This window comes from Eschrichtius robustus, chromosome 14 (genome assembly GCF_028021215.1).
Source record: "Eschrichtius robustus isolate mEscRob2 chromosome 14, mEscRob2.pri, whole genome shotgun sequence".
Classification (NCBI taxonomy): Eukaryota; Metazoa; Chordata; class Mammalia; order Artiodactyla; family Eschrichtiidae; genus Eschrichtius; species Eschrichtius robustus.
In genome coordinates, this window is record NC_090837.1 from 22,518,156 (window position 1) to 22,537,282 (window position 19,127).

At 42.7% G+C, this 19,127-nt stretch overlaps 1 protein-coding gene across 2 annotated transcripts in view; it reads right to left on the reverse strand.

The window, feature by feature from the left end:
- The window catches only part of KREMEN1 (kringle containing transmembrane protein 1), a 63,913-nt gene that overhangs the window by 12,545 nt on the left and 32,241 nt on the right, over positions 1–19,127 (reverse strand). For both annotated transcript variants that reach the window (XM_068563351.1, XM_068563350.1), the window contains exons 4-5: positions 10,754–10,878; positions 4,102–4,255 (exon numbers count right to left, since the gene is read on the reverse strand). In XM_068563351.1, the coding sequence (XP_068419452.1) occupies positions 4,102–4,255; positions 10,754–10,878 (279 nt within the window). The remainder of the gene's footprint in view (positions 1–4,101; positions 4,256–10,753; positions 10,879–19,127) is intronic.

The window sequence follows — 19,127 nt, forward strand, 5'->3', positions numbered from 1 at the left end:
CTGGGCAAGCTACTAAACTTTTATGAGCCTCAGTTTTCTTGTGGGGCAAGTAAGGATAACAGTACCTGCTTCACAGTATTATGAGAATTAAGGAAGAGAATGCCTGGGAAATGGATAGCACAGTGCCCTGTAAATATAAGTGCTCCACTAGTGTTACCAAGTATGACCCAGCCTATATGACTCACTTCTCCCTTCAGTGCCTAGAAGATGAGGGAGGCCAAGAGGGTTGCTTGGGCAGTCCCTGTGACCTGTTGCTGACGCCGGCCTATCTGCTCTTCTGTTTGGTTCTGTTAATTCAATACATTTAACTCTGGGGGCAGCAGAGGCTCTGAAGCCTTCATCAGCGCCACATTTACACACAGAACACAACCTACTTCAGCAACCTCCCTAAGCTCATGAGAGCTTGCTGGAAAATCAGCCACAGAGCCTGTGACAAATCACTGGATGTGGCAACAACCACTGAGCAGACAGCTTCCGCCCGCTGCCTGAGTAGTCTCTCTCCCGAGGTTGTTGTTCTGGGACACAGAGACTGCAACCTGGTCCCTTTCTCACATCTAACTCTCCTCCAATCTCTTTGGAGAGGCACCTTTGCCCTCCCAAATTACGGGATAGTCTGCAGTCACCATCTCTGAAATGCTCAGCCTCATCCAGTGGATCATAAGGATCTCCATGAGGCAGTACTTAAGCTCTTTAAACTATTTTACTCCTAACAGATGAAACTTTACAGATTATTTCTACAGTGCTGCATTTTGTACCTTTCTTTACAAAGCTGTGGGGTGTGAATTATGAGTTGGCTGCTGTCAGGGGCCCCTGCCAGTCAACACACATCAGGGCCTCTGAAGACTGGAATGGGCAGCCTCTCAGTGCCATTGTTTTTAGTCCTCGAGGGCATGGAAGCCAGAGGGGGCAGCTTCTAGAGACCTGCGGAAGGGGCCAGTTTGATCATAATCTGAACAACCGGGCAAACTTTGTTCACATACTTTTAAAGCATTAAACTGGATCTGGTATTATGATCTATTTTGTTATTGTTAATAAAAGGGATTTTTAGCTGCTGAAACTAGAAAAATAAAAAACTGTGGCAAACCTGAGTTTGAATCCTGGCTCTGGCACTTATTAGCTTGGACAAATTATTTAATCTTTTGATCCACAGCTTCCTTATCAACTGGGCTGTTGCAAGGATTAAATAACAAAATAAACAAGTGCCCCAGTATCAAGTCTAGCCTGAAGCAAGCACTCAATAGAGAGCAATTATTTTCATCATAATTAATTTGTCTTAGGGCACTTTTGTGTGAGGCCCAGTACTATCTCCTAGATATATTTCTAGTACCAAAGATGATACTTGGTACAAAGATGACTGACTTTAAACCAAATTATTTCCATTTGATGCTCCAGTAGAGGCACTGTGCAAATAAAACATAATTTATCTGCCACACTGCAGATACCCAATAAAAATGTGCTAAATGAATGAAAGAGTATCATATAAAAACTACACTTATTTTTATTGATATGAAATTCACCATTTTAACCATTTAAAAGAGTACAATTCAGTGGTATTTAGTACTGTCGCAATGTTGTGCATCCACCACTACTATCTAATTCCAGGATATTTTCATCACCCCAAAAAGAAAACCCATACCTCCTAAGCAATCACTTCTCATTTCTCCGCTTTCCCCAGCCCTTGGCAACCATTAATCTGTTTTCTGTCTGTATGGATTTGCCTATTCTGGACATTTCTTATCAATGGAATCATTAAATATGCACCCCGTGTGTCTGGTTTCTTTCACCGAGCATCATGTTTTCAAGGTTCCTCATGTTGTGGCAGGGGTCGGTAATTCATTTCTTTCTGGGGCTAAATAATATTCCCTTGTATGGACACACCACATTTTGTTCATCCATTCGTCAGTTGATGGACATCTGGGTCCTTGCTACTTTTTGGCTGTTACGAATAATGCTGCTACGAACATTCATGTACAAGCTTTTGTGTGAACATATGTTTTCAGCTCTCTCGGGTATATACTTAGGAGTGGAATTACTGGGTCATAAGATGATTCTGTTTCACGTTTTGAGGAACTGCCAGACTGCTTCAAAGGAGCTGCACCATTAACATTAATACCAGCAACGTACAGGGTTTCAATTTCTCCATATTGTCACCAACACTTATTTTCCATTAAAAAAAATTAACACTATATTCTGTTTAAAGTAGAAAAACAGGTAGTGAACCCACACACCCTGCTTCTGTTTACTGTCTACGCCCACGGTTTGTTGGTGGTGTGAGTCCTGGCAAGTTATTTATCCTTTCCACAACCTAGGACTCTCTTCCTCTCTACAACCTAGGACTCTCTTCCTCTCCACAACCTAGGACTCTCTTCCGTAAAATGAGAGGGATAATAATAATGCCTTCCTCAGATGGCTGCCAGGAGGGCCCAATGTGACAATTCTGATAAAGCCTTACATACTAGGGACTCAGTGTTTATCTCCTTATTTTTTCTTACTTAAGAGTATACCAGGCACTCTGTAAGGTCAGCCAACATACTCTCCTGGGTTGAGGTGTTGAGGCAGAGGATTTTATAACAATGAACTCTGGAGATGAAAGGCTAAATGGACGTGCAGCACATATTATTTGCCAACTATTCTCCCTTAAACATTAGCTAAGGTGCAGCCTTTAACAGAGGTACTAACACTGAGCAAAACAGGATGTATAGGAAGCCACTGGCAGTCTCCAATGGGCACACAACTAAAAAGACCAACAATTAACCACGTGAGTTTTGCTCACCAATCCTCCCGCTGTCCTCCCCCCACAAAAAACACATTTTTGACAGTGTCTAAGCTGTAACCTGCGAAAGCATCAGTTATAAACTCGGGCTGGGTTTTACAGACACCATGTGTAGTGGCTGAATCATGTTCTCCAAAAAGATATGTTTAAGTCCTAATGCCTGGTGTCTGTGATGGTGACCTTATTTGAAAACAGGTTAACTGAGGCTGTACTAGATTAGGGTAGGCCTAATCCAATGACTAGTGTCCTTGTAAGAGGCACAGAGGGAAGTCAGCCACGTAAGGAAGACAGAGACTGGAGTGATGCAGCTACCAGTCAAAGAATGCCGAAGACTGCCAGCAATGACTGGAAAGTAGGAAGAGGCAAAGGAAGATTCTTCCCTGGAGCCTTCATAGGGAACATGGCCCTGACAATGCCTTGATTTTGGACTTCTAGGCTTCCAAACTATGAGAGAAGAAATTTCTGTTGTTTGAAGCCACCCAGTTGGTGATAATTTGCTATGGCAGCAGCCCCAGGACACTGACGCACCACATGACATTCTGGCTTAAAACTGAGCCACTCAGCCTAGTCAAGATGTCAGCATCTACTCTAGCCTGGGGACTAACAACACTGTAGACTCTACAGTGTATCTCAGTAAGCTCAAGCCTTTCCCTTCGTCTGCCTCATCTGTGACTATCTCCTTTCTGCCATCTTAAAATCTGGCGCTGCATTGGTACGAGGGCGCTTGCAAAGTCTCATTACCACTGCTAGATGTGGGTGGATTACGGGGCATCAAGTGGCCCAGAGGTTGAAGAGGTCAAGGCCCCAGGCCATACCCCGTTTAGATGCTCTGCCCTGGCCAGCATCTCACAGGCGTGGCGGGTCAGGGAGGAGACGGGTCAGGGCACACTCAGTACCAGGCCTGGAAAGACAACTCGAAGCTTTGCATCTCTTCTCTGCTCTATCACAGTAAGATATAAATCTCAGATGCCTCAGAAAACACTAAAAGGACTTGCAAATTACATTAAACAAGAGGATCTTAAAGCTGATACTGAACCATTACATCAGTGTCCCTATTACCTTTTCTAGGTTGTCTGAGCATCTCACAATAGGTCAGGGCACAACTGTAAGTAATTACTTGTTAAAGGTCTGTGCTCCCTTCTAGAGTCTTCTGGTTCAGTGCTGTATCTCCAGGGTCTGGTCAGTGACTGCCTGGCCTGCAGTAGGTGCTTAATAAATACTGCCAAGTGAATGAATGGATAACGGGGAGGGAGGAAGCAGAGGCAGGCCAGTTCCCCAGGCCCAGGGTTCCCGTGCCTTGGACAGTGCCGGGCACAGGGCATACTCACTGTCAAAGACGATGATCCTGCCATCGCCCCCACAGGGCTGGGTGTGATCCCCGAAGCAGACGCTGTTGCACTCCGTACTGGCTGCCTCCCCGTACTTCCAGTAATCAGGACTGTTTCCACAGAAGCAAGCATAGCCTGACTCCATCCCGGCAAACTGCCACGACAGAGAAGCAGCACTTGGTAAGCGTCAGTCAGGGGTGTCGGTGGCCTGAAGGAGCCTGGCAGGTTCGGCCCCCAGCAAGCAAGCACTTCGTCTTCCCAGCCCACGTTCCCCGGGGACCTCTGCCTCATCCCACCCTCACCACACTTCATGACATGCAGACCGGTAACTACACACCACCACGGTGCTTCCCCTTCAGTAAGCATCCCTTATTAATGTTTGTATTTCTACTGTATTTAAGTAAGTTAAAGGCAGGGGGGAATCTCATTAACTTGAAACTTTAATAACAGCTAAACATTTTATTGAATGTTTACTGTGTGCCAGGTGGTAAATGCTTTAAAGTTAGTCCTCACAGAAAACTTACTGTAGGCCCCATTTAACTTTTTTTTTATATATTACCATACAGTACAACTATTTATATGGTACACAGTCCTATGAATTTTAATCCACGTATAGATTTGTACACCCACCACTACAATCAGGATACAGAACAGGTGCATCACCCCAGGAACCTTCCTTGTGCTATCGCTTTATATAATAGTTCTCCCTCTATAACCCCTGGCAACCACTAATTAGTTTTCTATACTATAGTTTTATCTTTTCGAGTATGTCATATGCTATAGACTGAATGCCTGTGTCCCCCAGAACCCCCGAAATTTATATGTTGAAAGCTAATTCCCAATGTGATGGTACTTACTGGTGAGACCTTTGGGAAGTGAGGGCTCGCTCTCATGAATGCGATTAGAGCCTTTATAAAAGAGACCCCCCTTGCCCCTTCTGCCATGTGAGGACACAGTGAGAAGATGGCCATCTATGAACCAGGAAATGGGCCATCACCAGACACCAAATCTGCCAAAGCCTTGATCTTGGACTTCTCAGCCTTTAGAACCACGAGAAATGAATGCTTGGTTTAAGCCAACCAGTTTGTACAGCAGCCGGAATGGATTAAGACATTGTATACTGTACATGGAATCATATAGTATGTTATGTTTTGAGACTGGCTTCTTTCACTCAGCATAATGTCTCTGAGGTTCATCCAAATTGATGCATGTATTTTATAATTTGCTGAGTAGTAGTCTGTTGTATGAATGTACCACAGTTTGTTAATCCATTGGGTTGTTTTTAGTTTTTCATAATTATAAAATAGAGCTGCTATAAACATTTGTGTAGATTTTTGTGTGAACATAAGTTTTCCTTTCTCTAGGGTAAATACCTAGAAATGGGATTTCTGGGTTGTAATTTCTCTACAACCTCACTAACACTTGCTTTTGTCGTTTAAAAAAAATTACAGCTGTCCTAGGTTATTTATTGTATGAAGTGGTATCTCATTGGTTTTGATTTGCATTTCCCTAAAGACTAGTAATATTCAGCATCTTTTCATGTGCTTATTGGCCATTTGTACATCTTCTATGGAGAAACGTCTATTCAAATCCATTGCTCATCAGGGCTTCCCTGGTGGCACAGTGGTTAAGAATCCGCCTGCCAATGTAGGGGACAAGGGTTTGAGCCTTGGTCTGGGAAGATCCCACATGCCGTGGAGCAACTAAGCCCGTGAGCCACAACTACTGAGCCTGCGCTCTACAGCCTGCGAGCCACAACTACTGAGCCCGCATGCCACAACTACTGAAGCCTGCGTGCCTAGAGCCCGTACTCCACAACACGAGAAGCCACCGCAATGAGAAGCCTGTGCACCGCAACGAAGAGCAGCCCCCGCTAGCCACAACTATGCCGTGGAGCAACTAAGCCTGTGCACCACAACTACTGAGCCTGCACTCTACAGCCTGCGAGCCACAACTACTGAGCCCACATGCCACAACTACTGAAGCCCGCATGCCTACAGCCCGTGCTCCACAACAAGAGAAGCCACCGCAATGAGAAGCCTGTGCACCGGCAACGAAGAGTAGCCCCCGCTCGCCGCAACTAGAGAAAGCCCATGCGCAGCAACAAAGACCCAATGCAGCCAAAAATAAATAAATAAATAAATAAAAATTAAAAAAAAAAAATCTACAAGTCGTTTGCTCATTTTTTTAGTTGGGTTGTTTGTCTTTTTATTGTCACATTGTAAGAGTTCTTTATATATTCTGGGCATTAGATTTTTATTCAGATATATGTTTTGCAAATATTTTCTCTATTCTGTGAGTTGTTTTTTCACTTTCTTAATAGTGTCCCTGATACATAGAAGTTTTAAATTTTGATGAAGTCCAATTTACTTATTTTTTCTTTGATTGTTTGTGCTTTTGGTATCATAACTAAAAAAACCAGTGCCTAATCCAAGGTCATGTATATTTGTACCCATACTTCTTTCTAAACTTTCATAGTCTTAGCTATTACATGTAGGCCTGTGATCCATTTTTAATTAATTTTCATATGTAATATGAGGTAGGGGTCCAAATTCATTCTTTTCCATGTGGATATCCAGTTGTCCCAGCACTATTTGTTGAAAAGACTATTCTTTCCCCATTGAATGATATGGCACCCTTGTCACATATCAGTTGGCCTTGGGACTTCCCTGGCAGCCCAGTGGCTAAGACTTTGCCTTCCAATGCAGGGGGTGTGGGTTCGATCCCTGTTTGGGGAGCTAAGATCCCACATGCCTCAGGGCCAAAAAACCAAAACATAAAACAGAGGCAATATTGTAACAAATTTAATAAAGACTTTAAAAAAATGGTCCACATAAAAAAAAAACTTTTTAAAAAAATATCAACTGGCCTTAAATAAATGTATGGGTTTATCTCTGGACTCTGAATTCTATTCCATTGGCTTATATGTCCATCTTTATGTCAGTACTATAGCTATTTTTTCAGTAGTATAATTTAAAGTTATGATGTGATGTAAGGACAGGGGTTCATTTTTTTCATAAAGAGCTCCAGTTCTCCAGAACCATTTGTTGAAAGACTATCCTCTCTCCCACTGAATTACCTTGGCATCTCTGTTGAAAATCAATTGTCCATCTAAGTGCAGGTCTATTTCTGGACTCTCTATCCAGTTCCATTGATCTATAACAAAGGTTGGAAAACTCCTTCTATAAAAGGTCATACAGCAAATGTTTTCAGCTTTGTGGGTCACACGGTCTCTTCTCAACGACTCAACATGAAAGCAGGCCTGGACAATATATACAGGAATGGGTGTGGCTGTGTGTCAACAAAACTTTTTTTTTTTTTTTTACAGAAATATGTGGGTGGTAGGATTTGGCCCACACGCCAAAATCTGACTCATGATCTATGTGACTATTCGTATGCCAATACTACTGTCTTGATTACTGTAGCTTTACAGAAAGTCTTGAGATCATGCAGGGCAAGTCCTCCTAGGATGATCTCTTTAAAAATTATTTTGGTTATTCTAAGTTCTTTGCCTTTCCATATAAATTCTAGGATCGGCTTGTCAATTTAAAAAAATCTGCTATGATTTTGATTAGGATTGTATTGAATCTATAGATCAATTTGGGGAAAACTGACATTATAACAATATTGAGCCTTCCGATCTATGAACAATGTCTATGTCTCCATTCATTTAGGTCGTCTTTAATTTTCCCTTGCCATGTTAGTAGTATTCAGTGTATAGGTCTTCAATATCTTTTGTTAAATTTATTTCTGTTATTTATGCTACTGTAAATGGCATTTAAATTTTTGTTTTAATTTTTAAAATAAAACTTTAATTAAAAATTATTTTCAAAATTAATTTTTAAATTGAAAATTTATATTTAATTGTTCACTTTTAGTATATAGAAATGCAACTAATTTTTGTATATGACCTTATAAACTGCAACCCTGCTAAATCTACTTATTAGTTCTAATAGCTTTTTCATAGATTCCTTATGTCTACATACATGATCATCTTGTCCATAAAGAAAGAAAATTTTACTTCTCCCTTTCCAACCTACATGCCTTTTATTTACTTTTCTTTCCTTATTTTATTGGCAAGGACCTCCAGTACAATGCTCATCAGAAGAGGTGGCAGTGGGCCTCACTGTTTGTTCCTGATCATACATGTAAAGCACTGAACCTTTCACTACTGAATATAAATTTAGCTTTAGGGTTTTTGGTAGATGCTCGTAATCAAATTGAGGAAGTTCCCTTCTCTTCCTAGTTTGCTTATGACTTTTCTCATTAATGGGTGTTGTGTTTTCTCAAATACTTATGCTGTACTTTCATTTTGAAATAATTCCAAACCTACAGAAAAATTGCAAGAATAATACAAAGAACTGCCCTTTCCCTCTCACCTAGAGACCCACATTCAAGTTGGCAACTGCCTGCACTGTATCCTTTGTAGAAAAGGATCCAATCCAGCATCACAGACATACTTAGCTGTCGGGTCTCCTCAGTCTCCTTCAATCTGGAATAGCTGCAGGCCTTCCTTGACCTTTGTGACCTTAACATTTTTGAAGAATAAAGCCTATTTTGTGGAATGTCCCTCGTTTCAGATTTACCTAGTGTTTCATGCTTAGATTCATATTATGCATTTTTGGCAGACAATCACCAAAGTGATGTTATGCTCTTGACAGGTCAGGCGGGACACAATGTCTAGTGGTCCCATCACTGGTGATGCTAACTTTGATCACCTGTGTACGGTAGTGTATGCCAGTTTTCTTCACTGTAAAATTACCTGTTTTCCCTTTATGGTAGTACTTTGTGAGGAGATCTCTGAAGCTATATAAATATCCTGTGCCTCACGCAACTTTCACTCACTAGTAAAACTTTTACTCACCATCCATGAGGATGTGGAATATTTACATACCTTCATATTTGTTCTCTGAATCAATTATTACTATGATGGTGGCCAAATGGTGAATTTTCTAATTCCATCATTTCTTCTACATTTATTAGTTGGCATTCTCCTGTAAGGAAATCCTTTTCTTCTCCTCATTTATTTATTCACTTTTTTTTTTTTAACATCTTTATTGGAGTATAACTACTTTACAATGGTGTGTTAGTTTCTGCTCTATAACAAAGTGAATCAGCTATACATATACATATATCCCCATATCTCCTCCCTCTTGCACCCCCTTCCCACCCTCCCTATCCCACCCCCTTTAGGTGGTCACAAAGCACCGAGCTGATCTCCCTGTGCTATGTGGCTGCTTCCCACTAGCTATCTATTTTACATTTGGTAGTATTCAGTTATTTTTTTATATCAGCATGAATTTGCAGATTCTTATTTTATTTAATGGAGTATATTTATTATTCTTATTATTTGTTTTGAAGCTCAAATTATGTTAGATTTAGCCAGTGGGAGTCCCTCCAAGCAGGTTCCTGTGTCCTTTAGACAAGTCCCTCACATTCCTTACTTTCTTGTACAAGATGTTTCAGGATCATCTTGTGCTTTCTCAGAAAAGAAAAAAAAAAACAACCTTATCTTGCGATTTCTCTAGAATCAGCAATTTTGTCCAAGGAGCCCTAGTTCTTTTTAATGGAGAACAGTATTTATAAACCAAGATATGAGTGCTAAATGTGACCTTTACTACCAGTGTGTCACTGTTCCCAGGCCTTCTCAGTGGACAGAGCTAGGAAATATACATGTACATACATACATACACATACACACACACTTTTATACTTAAATTTATTTCTATCTCTCTCTATATGTATCAGAAACCATGCACTACACTAATAACTTCAATCCCTGTCCAACACTATAGATTTCAGTCCAGTTTTCCCTGGCTTTCTTCTCTAATAGTGAGAAACCTGGCTCCCATTATCCTCAATATAGTTACTTATATGCTCAATCTTTTGCAAGCAACCAATCGCTTGATCACGTTGGGCCAACTGCCTTGCTCAGCTACCTGGCCCACAGAGGCCCTGAACCCTGCCAGTCTATTCTCCTCGCTTGGGCCTGATTAATGATCTTTTGACTGAAGAAGGAAGGAAGGAAGGAAGGAAGGAAGGAAGGAAGGAAGGAAGGAAGGAAGGAAGGGAGGGAGGGAGGGAGGGAGGGAGGGAGAGAGGGAGGGAGGGAGGGAGAGAGGGAGGGAGGGAGGGAGGGAGAAAGGGAGGGAGGGAAAGACTTTTCTTTCTTTCTCTTGATACAATAAACAACAGCATTATTGAACCTTAACGGCCGACGAATGAGTTTCAGATAGAAGAATGGATAGGAAGGAAAGAAAATATTTTGGACTGGTGTCCAGGCTAGGGCCCCCTAATGTATCAAAGAAGTAACCACTACCTTGGCTTATTCCCAGATCCCCCACGGAGCCAGAGATGTCTTTGCTCATAACATGCAGGGGCTCAAGGACACATGTAACTGTGTTGGAGGTCAAACTGGGATGCAGATATTGGTGCTTTTCCTCCCCGTTTCTCGCAGTGTTTGGACAGAGTGCTGCCTCACGCCCCTGAATCCCAAGCCTCATTCTTCCTCCAACTTCTCCTTGGCAGAAAAGTATACAGTCATATAGCTTCACAGGTTGTTTTTTAAAATTTATATGTTTTAAAGGTATCTTAGCAGAATGCACTTACACCTTTATCTTTTTCTATAGATACATAGCCACAGAACCGTTACCTTGAACCTTTGACTCCGACAAAAACTGATGCAGGTTTGTATGGTAAGTCTGTTAGACGTTTTACTGGCGCCAGTTAGAGGAGGTGGGTTTCCATGATCCTTGTAGCAGCCAAGGTTTCCAGGCACTGAAGAAAAAAGAAAAACAAAAGAACTTTACAACATCTGGCTGTGAACACCAAGAGGGAAAAGCGTGTTTTGCCAGGTACTCTCATCTCAGCCAACATTTCCACTCCTAAGGTGCAAATGAATAACAAGCAACAAGCTTTAAAAATGGAAGCCTTAGTGTCCTCTGCTAGCTGCTATGTTTTTGTTTTATTTTGACGAGTGAGGCCCATATAACTAAGCCTAAGAAATTTTTCACCTGTTCAATACTGATAGAATTTAGTATTGACGAGAACTAGGAATAACTTTCTAAAAACAGAGAAGCTACAATATGTAAATTATGTTTCAGAGTCACTGGACAGCAAAAAAAGCCCTTGGAAGCCCACCATGCTATGCCTTGTGCCTTCCCTTGTCCCTTAAAAAGCCCCACAAGTTGGTTTAACCAGGTCCTTTGCTGAATGTATTAGTTTCCTATTCTACTGGAATAAATGACCACAAATCTAGTGGCTTAAAGTAGCATAAATTCATTATCTTAACTGTTCTGGAGGTCAGATGTACTAAATGGGTCTTTTGGGGCTAAAATCAAGGTGTCAGCAGAGCTGTGTTCCTTCGCAGGCTCGAGGGGACAACCTGTTCCTTGCCTTTTCCGTCTCCTAGAAGCTGCCCCTATTCCTTGGCTTGTGGCTGCCCCATCCCAGCCTCTGCTTGCCCCCCTCTGCTTCTATCATCACATCACCTTCTCTGACTCTAATCCTCCTGCCTCTCTGTTATAAGGACCTGTGTGGTTACACTGGCCCACCTGGGTAATTCAGGATAATCCTCCCCATCTCAAAATTCTTAACTTGATCACATGTGCCATGTAAGGTAACATATTTAAAGATTCCGGGGGTTACAAAATAGACATTTTGAGGAAGGAGTATTCTGTTTACCACAGTGAACATATTAGTGTTTCACAACCACACAATCAGATGGTCTGGTCTATAGAAAAAGCTGCAACTGAGAATAAGGAAACCTAAATATATATACCAACTGTGGTAGAGAGCTTTCAAAGACGGCCCTCCATGACCCCTACGTCCTGGTGTTCATGCCCTTGTGTGATCCCCTCCCCCTGAGTGTGGGCTGGAAGAGTGACTTGCTTTCGTCCGACAGAACGTGGCAAAGTTGATGGGATGCCACTTCTGTGATTGGGTTACAAGAGACTGTGACTTCGGTCTTGCTAGTAGACTCTGTCTATCGCCCTCTCAGCTTATATACTTTGATAAAGCAACATATCATGTCCGAGATGTCATGTGGCAAGGAACTGAGAATGGCCTTCAGCCAACAGCCAGCAAGGAATTGAGACTTTCAGTTTCTGCAAAGGCTGAATCCCACCAACAACTATGTATGCTTGAAGTAGATCCTTCCCCAGGGGAACCTTCAGAGGAGATCCCGGCCCTGGCAGACACATGACAGACCTTGAAGCAGAGGACCCAGCTAAGTCATGCCCAGATTTCCTGACCCACAGAAAGTGTGAGATAATAAATGTGTGTTGGGGCTTTCCTGGTGGTGCAGTGGTTAAGAATCCGCCTGCCAATGCAGGGGACATGGGTTCGAGCCCTGGTCCGGGAAGATCCCACATGCCATGGAGCAACTACGCCCGTGCGCCACAGCTACTGAACCTGTGCTCTGTAGCCCGCGAGCCACAACTACTGAGCCCGCGTGCCGCAACCACTGAAGCCCGTGCGCCTAGAGCCAGTGCTCCGCAACAAGAGAAGCCACCACAATGAGAAGCCCGTGCGCCGCAACAACGAGTAGCCCCCGCTCGCCGCAACTAGAGAAAGCCCACGTGCAGCAACGAAGACCCAACGCAGACAAATAAATAAATAAAAAATAATAATTTTTTAAAAAGTCATTTAAAAATGTGTTGTTTTAATTCATTAAATTTTAGAGTAATCTGTCATATAGCAATAGACAACTAACACACCTATATAACACATACTAAATACATGCTCATTGAATGAAGGAATGAATTTATTGTGAGCCATGGACAAATCAACCTCTCTGCCCCTTAGTTTTCCATCTGTGTTATTAATTTATGAATCACTTCACCATGAGATGAAGCCCTTTCCCTACTTTCTCTGTTTGGCTCCTCACAGTTCACATAACTACAGCTATAATAAGACATGAATGAGGCCTGGTCCTAGAAGCACTTCTAGGTCAGTCAAGAGTTATACATTATCCAATTCCAAAGTGAGACATATAGATTCTTAGGAAGCACTTTTCCTTTATGTTTAAGACTGGAGAACAGCATGGTCCAGTTTAGTAAGCTTTATATCCAAACTAGTTTTTGGCATATAAAAATATACATATATATACTTATATATGTATATAGGTATATGTGTGCATAATATATATATGTACACATGCACACTTTTTAATTTGTCACCATCTACATCTAACCAGTTCATTTTAAATTGGCAGGAAGTTAACCCAAAGAGTCACCCTTCCCCCCTAAGCCAAGTGGTTACCCTTCTCCTTTGCATCACACATGGTTCAAATATAACAAATGTGGCTCACCACACAAATGTTAAAATGCATCTTTCGGAAACAAACCAAATCTCTATAGAAGCAAATGTAAACAGAAAAGCTCTAGGCAGTAGGAGTTCACAGTGTTCAGTGGGGGCCTAGCTTGGGAATGGCTGGATTTTAGAGTTTAAACAAATGCAGTGAGTTAAGTAAGCATCTCTAGTCGGAGGCATATCATGTAAGCCAAGTTTGTTAAAGGGGCTTTACATATGGAAACCTGAGCCATGCATTTAATGGTTTTTAATAAGAGCTACTTGATCATGATCGTCTTGGTCATTTACTCTGGTTTCTCTCTCATTTATTCCATTATACTCACAAATAAGCATGATATTATGTATTCATTTATAGACAGCCCAAGGCACATAATCATAAATGTTAAGATTAGACATAAACAGGGTCGTAGTTTGCATTGATGCAGCTGGAACCTATAAGCTTTATTCACAATAATTCGGTGAGCAAATCCAGGCAGCTCATGTTCTAGTGGGGCAGTAAGGTCCCAAAACACACCAGGAGGTAGGTCACTGGAAATCAGACCACACCATGCTGCTGCTGCTCCACCCCTCTGAATATACACGGCCTTAGGTATCATCCTTGACACCCAAGTCAATCGCTTGCCAGACACTGTCATTTCTACCTCCTAAAATATTGCAGACACCTGTCCACGTCTCTATCCAGCCTGCCATTTCCCCTGTTTAGGCCACCGTTCCCTCCCACTCAGACTATTCTATTTCCCTGCTCCTAGGCTCACCCTATTCTAATCTAGTTAGTACACTGCAAGCAGAGTAATCTCTACAGTACTTTCCAGGCAGAGGAAGGCCAAGGGCAAAGGCCTAAGGCAGGAACAACCTTGGCCTTTGCAAGGAACACAAAGAAGTGAGTATGACCAGTGAAAGAGAGGGAAAAGCAGCAGGAGCTGCAGAGGTATGCAGGAGCCCTGCCTAAAACCCTCAAAGCTCCCAGGCTGCCCTTCAGGATAAAGTCCAAACTCTCTCACATGGCACACAAGGCCCTGCCTGATCTGTGCTGTTCCCCTACCCCACCCCCATCAGCATGACCCCTCTCTCTATCCCTTGGCTCACATTCTATATGAAAGCCAAGATAAATTATAGTGCATCTGCAAGTTTCCCACCTGCACATTGCTGTATGGCCTCTGGACTTTCTTACAAAAGTCTGTTTCTTCTGCTTAGAATGCTCTTCCCTGCTTAAGATTGCAGCCTGAGCATCATTTCCCTTGGGAAGCCCCATGGGCCTCCCATCATCCTCCCATCCCACAAAACAGGTTATACGCCCCCTGCTGTGTAATCCTACAGCAGCCTATGCTAAGCTTGATTCTAAACACTTGTTTATGTGTCTCTCTCCCCAATTAACCATGAACAACTTAAGGGTAGGACTGTACCTTCTGCCCACTTGTATTCCCAGGGCCTGGCATGGTCCTAGCCATACAGCAGGTGCTCTAAAACTGTGTGCTGAATGAACAAATGTGTCCCACATTGCCAGCTGAACTCATGGAGAGGGAGAGGTACCTCTTAGGCAGCAGGGAGTCGAGAGAGCAGAGCAGAGTGAAAGGCAGAGCTGATCTGCATCACGACGTCCACTTACAGCCAGTACCCACTGGTTTTGACTCCTCACTGTCCTCTTTGACTATCTAGAAACACCATTCCAGATAACCAAGTTCTCCATTAAAGGTTAACTTTAAAACTTAAAATTCTATCTTTATCATTTTGGATGAAACTTTTCTAAAATGCATTAGCTATTTTTTAAAAAAAACTTAGTTTAACTTACGTACTTTAAGTTTTTCTTGGTGGCTTGAGGTCACCAGATGTACGTCACCAAATGGTCCCGGACTGGTGTGCTCTTCTGTGTTCCTGTGTCTGACTTTAATAGTTAATCTGTCTCCGTGGTTACTGTTGGGGCAGCTGAACCCTCAGAACATTACAACTGGAAGGAGTCTTAGCGTCTACTTGCTACTGTTCGTGCCTGTGGTCTTTGCTTATCCTCTTCTTAATTTTCTGCTTCTTAGAAGAAAACTATCGAGCTTATTAGAACTGTGTGGAAAATAATAGTTTCTGAAGAGGGAAGGCTTTTACCACTTCCCACTTTCGGCCGTCCATACTGTAGCTCAGGGGTTGTTTTTTGCTTGCTCACTTCCCAGTTCTTGGCAACGTTCTGAAGAGCACTGGTGCTACCATCACCTGTCCAGAAGCAGCCAGCATTTTGCATCATTCACAAATGTGGGCTTTCGAGTCAGAAGGACCCCAGGCTGAACTCTGGCCCCTCCACCACGGCCTTTCTAAGCTGAGGTTCGTCCACAGTGGAATGAGGAACAATATGGGCCTCAAAGGGTTCTTGTGAGAATTAAAATTAGATAATGTAAATAAAGTAAACACCACAAGGCCTGGCAACATACTATGTGCTGAATAAAGTGTTTGTTATCATTATATACAACAAGGCTTTCATCATTTACCACATCAACGAGAATAACCTGCTCGGTTAATAGAAGAGTAAAATAGGACTTCCCTAGTGGTGCAGTGGTTAAGAACCTGCCTGCCAATGCAGGGGACACGAGTTCAAGCCCTGGTCTGGGAGATCCCACATGCCGTGGAGCAACTAAGCCCCGGTGCCACAACTACTGAGCCTGAGCTCTGGAGCCCGCAAGCCACAACAACTGAGCCTCCATACCACAGCTACGGAAGCCGGTGCGCCTAGAGCCCATGCTCCGCAACAAGAGAAGCCACCACAATGAAAAGCCCGTGCACCGCAACGAAGAGTAGCCCCCGCTCGTCACAACTAGAGAAAGCCTGCGTGCAGCAACGAAGACCCAACACAGCCAAAAATAAATAAATTTAAAAAAAAAAGAGTAAAATAGCATTGAATTAAAAGATAAAGTCAAAGGCAGCCACCTTGGAAAACTGGGTTTGATTCTAGATATTAAAATATTAACCTCTTACATCTGGCTAGATACAGTGCACTGCCACGCGAGCCTTTCACATGAAACTCAGGTCCCTTTCAAGAAGGTGGGACAGGTGATGTGCTTCCTAGGTGACTGAGAAGAAGCCGCAGTTCAGCAAGGTTAAGGACCTTGCGCAGGGACACACAAGATGGAACTAACTGGAGAGCAGAGGTCAGCTCTAGAGTGGCAGATTCTCACTCCACGGTATTTTTCTTGGTGTCCCTGCACCCCCCTTTCCTCATGGGGACAGTCTGGGAGCTAAATGAAAGTGACTTCCTGAGAATAAAGACTGAATCTGCAAACACGCAGTCCCTCAGCGCCCTGTGTCCCACAAGGCCGGCCTCTGAGGGCTGTCACTGCCTCTGACTCGCACTGGAAAGTGTGGCTCGAAGTCTCGCCAGAGAAGACACGTCATTGTCGTCTTCAAAAGCATGACTGGTCAACTGAGTGGATTTCCAGACTGTGTCCCACCCTTAGCTCTTCCCAGAAGCAGGGAGGAAAAGTCAATTTGAAAAAGGATATTTGTCCTCAGATTCCTTTTTACTTTCAAGACCACTTTAAAGTCCTGTTGCTTGGTCATGCATTTTTTTCTTACCAAAGAGGCTCCAACACATTCAATTTTTAAAAATCATCTTAAAATATAAATGGACCCCTTGTTTATCATACTTGATGCTTTAAAACATGACAGTTAATTACCAACAACCTCTTCAGATGTTCAGAGTTCCTGACAGAGATAAAAGTTTTAGAGGTGGCTGAGGGAAGATGGTTCTCTCTTCGGATTAATCCAGGAACTATTGTTCTTGTACTACCACAAGGAACTGTTGGGAAGCAACCAGGCAGGCTTCCTAAATAGCCATTACATTTGGATATAACTGTGGCCTCATTGTGAAGGTGCTAAGCACACCTCCACGGGGGCCTCCACAGCCAACAGCCCTTTTCTGAGAACCACCGTCTCAGAGGACCTGCTACCTGCCACCGTAACTGCTGCTGGGTGGGGACAGGCCAAAGAACCCCACCCATCCTCTGGCCACAGCTGACTCCCACTGGGGCCACCAGATACTCTCTCCCAGGAAGGTGGAACCAGGATTCCCGTAAGTGAATTACATGCACTGGACTTGTAGGGTTCAGTCAAGTAGGGATTAAGGCAACCAGCCACGTTTGGAGCACGTGAGTGGATGAGTGAGGTGATTCTCTTGGTCCACAAAGAGGAAGAAGAATGGACACCATACTGAGAGAGAGGCAGAGACGGGAGGCCATGTGGCCCCAAAGAGAAATGGCAAGAGTGGGTACTTCCTTCCCAGGTTCTTGAGACACAGGTATTGGCTTCTGCGATATACTCCCAGTGTCCTTCCAATAAATCTCTTTTGCTCAAGTTAGCCTGAGTTCTATTCCTCGCAATCTAACAATTCCTGACAAACACAGAAAACATGGCTTTTATTGTAAAAGCTCAATCTGAATAAAAATCTTCAGATGGTAATTTGCTTAAGAAGAAGTCCTGACCCATTACTGTGTTTTCTATTCCAGTGCTCTGACCAAATCTGAGATACTTGTTTAAGAAACCAGAAGCAAGGTTCTACATTTTAGAAAACTCTTCTCTGGCTCTACAGAACTCCTCTTACTTTTTCTTACAAATAAAAATCTGGTTCTTCAGAAACCATGCAGTGACTGCTTATTTTATTTTTTTATACTACAAGAATAAAGATTTTTATTAAGCATTGTAAGTTGCATTCAATAGCCTTCAGATACACCACACCACAACCCATATACAATCAGTCAAACCCAACAGCAGTTCATTCTTGCACAATCCATGAGTTAAGGCAAAACTTCCTTCAACTTACAGTAAGATCCTACTCAGGTCTTGCAGGCAGGGATTGGGGAATTGCACCTTATTTCTGATCACTAATGTGTGATGAAGAGCATCAGGAGAATTATATAAAAATGAATAAGAAGTGATCTGATTTCAAAGTACATTGTTTGGAAACATTGACAAAAACATCAAAATGATATAAGTATACCTGCTTCTATTAAATTCTTGATGGGAAAGTTCTCAAGAACAAGCAATTTGTTTCCTGCTACAGAAGGGGGGGTGGCGGTGACTGCTTATTTTAAATGTCATTTAACCTTGTGTGGCAGAGACTATCTTCTGCCTCAGGGACTCCACATTGGTGCCTCAGTAGCTGAATTCTCCCTTCCGTGGGAATAAGGACTAAGTACACATGAGATGATACCACTGGTGTCCTATCAGAGGACCAGTCAATTCAAATACCTCCTTCAGAGCATCAATAGGTTAAGCGTGGATTATTCCACACTCTCGGCCCATGACTATGAGCACACTCTACCCCATCCTGTCCATCTATAACTTCCATTCCAAACCTGACAGCCACCAGTTTGGTCCAAGTCCTATCATAATATGGCCCCTTTCTACCACTACAACTTTTTTTTTTTTTAGTTTTTTTTCTTTTTTTCTTTTTTTGGTCATGCTGTGCGGCATGCGAGATCTTAGTTCCCCCACCAGGGATTGGACCTGTGCCCCCTGCAGTGGAAGCATGGAGTCTTAACCACTGGACCACCAGGGAATCCCTCTGCCTCTATAACTTTATTTCTAAACATCAATTCTCGTTTTCAGTCACTCTGATTCTTCAAGCAGCCCTACTTATGTCTCTGAGTCTCATTATCGACTCACCCAAATAAGTAAGTAAACACCACTTTTTCTTCCCCTTTGAAATTTTACCTTTAGGGGAAGGTAGTAAGAGTTCC